Source organism: Cinclus cinclus, chromosome 13 (assembly GCF_963662255.1).
Source record: "Cinclus cinclus chromosome 13, bCinCin1.1, whole genome shotgun sequence".
NCBI lineage: Eukaryota > Metazoa > Chordata > Aves > Passeriformes > Cinclidae > Cinclus > Cinclus cinclus.
In genome coordinates, this window is record NC_085058.1 from 14,191,230 (window position 1) to 14,198,310 (window position 7,081).

The window sequence follows — 7,081 nt, forward strand, 5'->3', positions numbered from 1 at the left end:
TGAAACCTGTGGTCACAGCCAGGGTAAATCTCTGGGAATAGAAAATAAAAAGAGGGTGAGAGGTGAGAAGAAATGAAGGAGATTCCTTCTTTCTTAGGGACTGCTGGTGGCCAGATCCTCATGCCTCTGCTCCCTAGGAGGAGATGGAGAAATCATTGACCTCATCCAGGCAAGACTCGTGGCCTAAGGTGAACCAGGAGCTGTTGCTGAAAAGAGGTGCCTGAAAGCATCCCTGTCCCCTTCCCTGCTGCAGCTCCCCTCCTCGGGCCGGGCAGGGGATGGCTGCTGGCAGGCGCTGTGGTGCAGGCAGTGCAGGACACTGTGGGGCTTGTTACTCGGTTCTGGAACAATGGGATAGCCATGCCAGGGAGCAGCGTGCCCCGACAGGGCCGTCTGTTTTCTGCACAGCCCGGGGGTGGAGGAAACCATCCCAGTTGCCGGATCACTAGAACAATTTGGGCAAACAGCTGCAGCGGGGACACTGAATCCCAGGGTGCAGCCGGGACACGATCCCACCATCCCCTCCAGGCTGGGGGTAGCAGGGACCCTCGGGCAGGATGCAGGCAGTGCAGTGGCCCCATGCCGGAAGATCTAATTGTCCCTCCATTGTGGTCTGCGGGACAGGCTGCTCCGGGCAGGAGAGCAGGCGGCGTGCCCGGCCGTCACACTCCCGCGTCCCTGGGCAGCCCGGCTCCTCGGGGAGGGCTGGCAGGGCTGGTGGGTGTACAGGAAAAGGAGAACAAGGAAGAGCAGTGCCTCCAGACCCCGGGTCCCACGGCCATCCCTGGTCGGGGCTTCCCGCGGGGAGCCCGGGCTGTGGTGCGGCTCTGGCTGCAGATAACGCCGTTTCCTTGCTGGCTGCTCGCTATCAGCGCGGCGGCGGCGGGCAGACAGGATCGCACCCCGACATCTCCGTGCTGGACGCTGTCGGGAAGGGGTCCTGGCCCCCTTCGCCCCCCAGCCAGCCCCGGGACGTTTATTTTTACATGGGTTGTTTTCTTTCCGGCTTGAAGCCATCCTGCACGGCGGCAGGAGCTGGACCGGGGCCCCCACGCCTCATTTCCTTGCCATAAAACAACAAAGCGGGGGGTGAAGCAGCGCACTGGACTGGGACAGCGGGTCGATGGGTCAGGGCACACGCCGCATCGTGGTTCCTCTGTTTGTCCCTTCTCTCTATCCCCTGAGCGGCATCCCCTGGCGGTGCCGCCGCCGTGCTGCCCTTCCCGAGGACTCGATGCTCTTGGAGCTGGATCTGCCTGTCTGTGTGCTAGTGGGAGCTGGCATGGAAGGCATCACCCAAGTTTAGGGATGATGCCCCCTCAGACGGTTGCAATTAGGCACCCCTGAGTTTTTGCCCTGGTTTCTGTGCCTCTGCTTTGTCCCCACGGCACCAAGCAGACCCTGAAGAGGGTGAACCCCACAGCTCAGCTCTCTCTCCTGAATTCCAGAGCAGGCAGGCACTGCCCGCACATCCTGGGCACTGATCACTCTGTGCCCACAACCCACCTGTCCTGAGCTGCTTGTGCCTGTAGTGCTTCTGCCACATGTGTGTTGAACATCACCTTTGTCTGGAGACTGTGGCCAGTCCCCTCCAGTGGGATGTAGGACACAGGATGTCTCTTCTTCCCTGGCACTGTGGCTTCACCAGAGCTTTGCTTAGAACATCACAGGATCCCACCAGCCCCAACAGGGCACATTTCTCTCCACTGCTGTCTCTTCCAAGTCGGTGGCAGTGCTGGCAGCTGGCACACTGCAGATAAGGTGTGTGAACAGTGTGGGCAGCATATGGGCAGTGTGTGGATGCATGGTGAGGCCATCACCCAGGCATGGTGGGCAGGCGGGGGGCCAGGGGCATCCACCACAGCTCCGGGCTGAGAGCAGGGGGTTGGGAAAGGCGTGTGTTTCCCTTTAAGAGGCAGGCCCTGGAGCTGCTTCCTCTCAGCCCTGCAAGAGCCCTAAACACAGTGCATCTGCCTGCAGCCTGCCCGCAACCAGCGTGAGTAGGGCTTGGCCCCACTGCCGGGACTGGGGAGGGCTGGCACCCCGGGGCGATGGGCACCCTGCTTGCCGTGAAGGGCAGGGGGGATGGCATTGCCATGGAGGGAGCTGGGCGTCACTGTGATAGGTGCCAGGCATCGCTGTGCTGGTGCTGCAGCACGATGCTCACAGCAGTGCAGTCGAGAACACCGGGCACACTGCACACCACTGCAACGCTGGGTTCTGGGGGGTCACCAGGCACTGGGGTGCAGGGGGACCAGGGCTGGTGCCCTGCAGCCCGAGGTGTGAATCTGCCGTGCCTCGAGCCCACCCTGCGGCGCGTGGGCAGCACGTGGTGGTGTCGGTGTCCCTGCGGCTCCGGTGCCAGCCGTGCCGTGCTGCCGTGCCAGCTCCTAGGGCTGTGCTGGTGCTCCAGTGGGTGCACCCTGCACCCTCGGGCACGGCTCTGCTGGCCCCAGTGGGTGGCAATGTGGCTGCAACCCACGGTGAGCAGAGGCACTGACTGCAGAGTAAAGTCTGGGACTGAATAACCTGCGGTGAGAGCAGCCGGTTTCACTTCCCGGACCCTGGAGAGCACCACCGCGCCCCGTGTTGCGCCCTTCTGGGTTGAGCATCTGTTCTTCCCCAGCCCCCTGGCCCGGGGTATGTTTGCAGGCACTGGTGAGCCCTGTGTAAGCAGGGTACAAATGTCAGACCCCCCCCACCGTGTTGGAAGGGGTCTGCCGGAGGCTTGTCGGGTGCCGGGCCCCCTCTGCCGGCTCCGAGAATGCTCACAAGTAGCCAGTTCAGCTGGTGGCACCGTGGGTGAGCCCCGTGCAGGGCACCCTTTGGTGTCCTGACCCCCAGAGCTCGGGGCAGTGCACATTTCTGGTGCTGTGGGGCAGCCAGTCTTCCCCGTCCCATGGGACGTGCTTTGGCAGCCAAATGTGTTGCATGGGGTCGGTGCCAGCCATGTCTGTGATACAGAACGACAGTCCTGGGTTGGACTAGGGGGTCCTTGGCCAGAACAGCGAGTGCTGCCGGTCTTTGTCTGGATCCGGGGCAGCCGGGGCAGCCCGAGCTCTCTCCCTCACTCCTTGGTCGGGTTGCACGCTCGGCTGCCTCCGTAAACCGAGCTTGCTGCTTAACAGTGGGGCTCAGCCCCCTCTCTTCCACTGCACCCCTATGTGATGTTTTCCCAGTGCTCCCTGTTCAAAGGACACCCTGGGATCCCATTTCTCCAGCGGCCTCATCCCCGACTTGGTCTTGGGCCAGGTGCTCCCCGCCAATGGGCACCCCCACCATGGGCAGCAGTGGTGAATGTGGTGATGTGTGGTGTGAGCCAGGCGGGAGGATGAGGATGGAGGAGACTGGGAGCACCGGCTGGGGGGCGGATCTGGGGACACGACTCAGGTTGCCTGCACTCTCCCCTGTAGGCAGGCACACTGCTCTGCTGGCTCTTCCCACCCTACCTTGTATCCCGGTGTAAAGTCTGCTTGGCATCACTTCCAGGCAGTGCTAGCTTTCTCCTGGCTATTTGGGGGTGTCACAGGAGTCCTTTGGGAGTATCATAGGAGTCCTTTCCCTCTCTGCAGCCCGGGCCCAGGGTTCAGCCTCGCTTTCCAGCCATGCTGCTGCTCCCACTCCTCCTGAAGGCCACCCTGCTGCGCATGGCCAATGGCTCCTACCGCCCCTTCTACAACGGCTTCTACTACAACCACATCATGAATGACAATGGTGATGGGCAGGACAAAGGTAGGTATATCGGGGACAATGGGGGCTGGCAGGTTGTCACAGGAGACTGAAGTACCCCTCTGTCTCTGGGTGAGGTGGAGAGCCATCACTTGGTGGGATGTGGAGCCCAGAGGGGCAGGTGGAAATGCTCCAGAGATACTTGGAGGATGCTCATGGTAGAAGAGGTGGTGGCTGGAGGGAAGATTTGGGAATGCTGCCCAGCCCTGGATTCTGACCTGCCCATTACACCTTCCTTCTTCCTCCCAGTGGATTACTTCAACGGAGCCAGACTGGTGGTGGAAACCTCCAAAGACCCTGTGTACAGCTACAATGGTGCCAATGTCACTCTGCCCTGCCATTACCGCTACGAGCCTGACCTGGGACCTAAGCGCAAAATCCGCATCAAGTGGTCCAAGCTGCGGGACGACTACACCAAAGAGCAGGATGTGTTGGTGGCCATTGGCAAGACCTACATGGCCTTTGGGGACTTCAAAGGCCGTGCTCACATCCGTCAGGCCAGCCGCCATGAGGCCTCGCTGGTCATCAGTGATGTGCACTTGAAGGACGATGGCAAATACCGCTGTGAGGTCATTGATGGGCTGGAGGATGAGAGTGATGTTGTGGACCTCTGGCTGCAAGGTGGGGGCATGCTGGGGTCCACATGACCCTCTGTGCCAAGCCAGTGAGCCTGGCCTTCCTGTGGTACTTTCTCCTTTGGGGACATAGCAAGCCAGGGGGATTGGGGAGCTTGGTCATGGCGGAAAGGGGCTGGGATGCTTGGTGTGATGGGGCAGTAGCTTGGGGCTGTCTTGCTCTGTGGCCTCAGGAGTGAGTGAGTCCAGAGCTGTCTGCCCAGCTGGGACACCAAGAGTGCTTGTTGGAGTCAGAGTTGGGAGTGACACTAGGGCTGCAGCATTTCCTGCCTTTTCCCACCCAACTTCCCACTGTGCTGTGGAGCTGTCCCCTCCTCTCCCCTCCCAGTTCTGGATATCCCTATGCATCTTGTGATGATCCTTGGTGACTGGTCCAGCCTCTTTTGCTCACTTGTCATGAGGGATATGACTCAGCCCTGACATTGCTTTCGAGCTCAGAGCTGTGGAAATGTCCCCATTACTTGTCCCTGCCCCACCCCCTTGGTCCCTGGACTCTGCTTCCCGCAGTGACCAGTCCTTGTGACTGTATCCAAAGTGGTGATGCCCGTGGTTCTGTTGTCCATCCGTCCCCACAAAAGAGGCTCATTCATCCCCATGCTGGTGGTCCATATGTCCCCTGTGATCATGGTGGATTTGTCCCCATGATGCTGATCTTCGTATCCCTGTTCCTGAAGCCTGTGCATCTCCATGACTGTGATCACTCCATTCCCGCAGGGATGGTCCATGCCTCCCTGGGACCACTGTCCGTGTGTTCCCAGGACCGTGGTCTATACAACCCCGTGGTGGTGGTCCCTGCGTCCCCGTTATAGTCTGTGCATCCCTGTATATGCAGGTGCTGTCCCCGTGAGGGGGTCCTTGTGTCCCCAGGACCGAGCCCGTGTGTCCCTGTGCCACCAGATGTCGCTGGCAACTCGCTGCTGGCCCCTGCATGTCCGGAGCGGCCCCATCCCTGCATGCCTGAGCCTTGTCTCCGCCACACTGAGGTGGTCCCTGTCCTAGAGCCTGAATTTGACAAGGGTCAGGGACCCCTATGGCTCCTGCTGTGGCTGGGCTCGGGTTGGGTGGGTTGCCCACGAAGCCAGCTGAATGTCCCGTCTGCCTCCAGGCATCGTGTTCCCCTACCAGCCTCCCCGCGGGCAGTACAAGCTCAACTTCCACGAAGCCGAGCAAGCGTGCCAAGACCAAGGTGCCATCCTCGCCAACTTTAACCAGCTCTTCCAGGCGTGGAGCGAGGGGCTGGACTGGTGCAACGCGGGCTGGCTGGCCGATGGCACGGTGCAGTACCCCATCCGCCTGCCCCGCAAGCCCTGCGGGGGCGTTCACCTCGCCCCGGGCATCCGCAGCTACGGCCAGCGCCACCGGCATCTCCACCGCTTTGATGCTTTCTGCTTCTCCTCTGCGCTCAAAGGTGCGTTCTGGGCCAGGGAAGGGGGCTGGGATGCTGGGGATGGGGGCTGTTCGTCCATCCCTCTTAAGGCAAAAGATTTGGCCGGGGTAGGGTTGTTCTAGGCAGCGATGCTCCAGATGAGGATGCTCGGGATGATGCTCAGCACTGATGCTTCCCTCTCACGCTCCGCTCTCCTTCCTAGGAGAGGTTTTCTACCTGGGCCGCCTGGCTGGGATGACGCTGGAGGAGGCCAAGCAGAGCTGCCAGGATGCAGGGGCCGAGATCGCCCGGGTGGGGCAGCTGTACTCCGCCTGGAAGTTCGTGGGGTTGGACCGCTGCAATGCCGGCTGGCTGGCAGATGGCAGTGTCCGCTACCCCATTGTCACGCCCCGGGCCAATTGTGGCCCCGCGGAGCCCGGTGTCCGCAGCTTCGGCTTCCCCAGCAAGGGCAGGTTTGGAGTCTTCTGCTACAGAGAGAGATAAGGAGCCAGGAGGTATCCTTCTTGGACGAAGGAGGTTTCCAGCCTGCCAGTGCCCAGCGTTGGGCGTTTCCAAGGGCTTTTTTGGGATTACTGGGGGGAGGTGGGATAGGGGGAAGTTTTTTCATTTGTTTGTTTGTTGTTTTTTGTTTGTTTGTTTTGTTTCCTTCCTTTATATTTTCCATATCTTGCTCAGCAGCTGGAACCTGCAGCTGCTCGGGGTGGCTGCCAGCTGGGCAGTGTGGGACAGTCCCTGCTGTGGGACGTGTGCAAGGATGATCTTCAGGGACTACTGCTGTCACCCCACTTGGCCGTGCCACCCCATGGGTGGTGGCCCCTTCCTGCAGTGGCAGGTTGACACTGACACCCACCTGCCCTTCCAAGCTGGTCCTGCCTCTGAGTTCACGAGACAAGGCCAGGAGGGACTGAGGCAAGGCTGGATTTGGCCAGAGCAGAGAGCAGGTATCTCGGTTGCATCCTGGCCCCTCTTCCCTCAGCCGCACCCGTGTCCTGCTGAAGGATGCCATTGTGCCTGTTCCTGCTGGAGCACGAGTGCCTTATCTCTATGTGCCCCTTGCCTGGACTCCATTTGAACTCTGGTGCCTTCTTTATTTGAGCATTGGCTATGAAAAGATGTGTTTTTCTGGACATCTTCTAATAAAATGGTGGAGAAAGCCCTGGAGTGACATGGCTGTGTCCCCATCTCTGCCCCAACACAAGAGAAAGGTCTGTTATGGAGAAGGGATTTGGGAACCCTTGGTTGCCTCATCCTTGGCTGAGCATTGTCTCATTAGTGCCGGCTCAGCTCAGCTCCTGCAAGGGCCTTGTGTTCCCTCATTAGTGAGTGTTAA

At 60.3% G+C, this 7,081-nt stretch overlaps 1 protein-coding gene across 1 annotated transcript; it reads left to right on the forward strand.

The window, feature by feature from the left end:
- The first annotated feature begins 3,605 nt into the window (after positions 1-3,605).
- Positions 3,606-6,946, forward strand: HAPLN3 (hyaluronan and proteoglycan link protein 3). Its single transcript, XM_062501453.1, has 4 exons — positions 3,606-3,732; positions 3,979-4,350; positions 5,470-5,772; positions 5,954-6,946. The coding sequence occupies exons 1-4, from the start codon at positions 3,606-3,608 to the stop codon at positions 6,232-6,234; spliced, it is 1,083 nt and encodes a 360-aa protein (XP_062357437.1). The 3' UTR covers positions 6,235-6,946.
- The last annotated feature ends 135 nt before the right edge of the window (positions 6,947-7,081 follow it).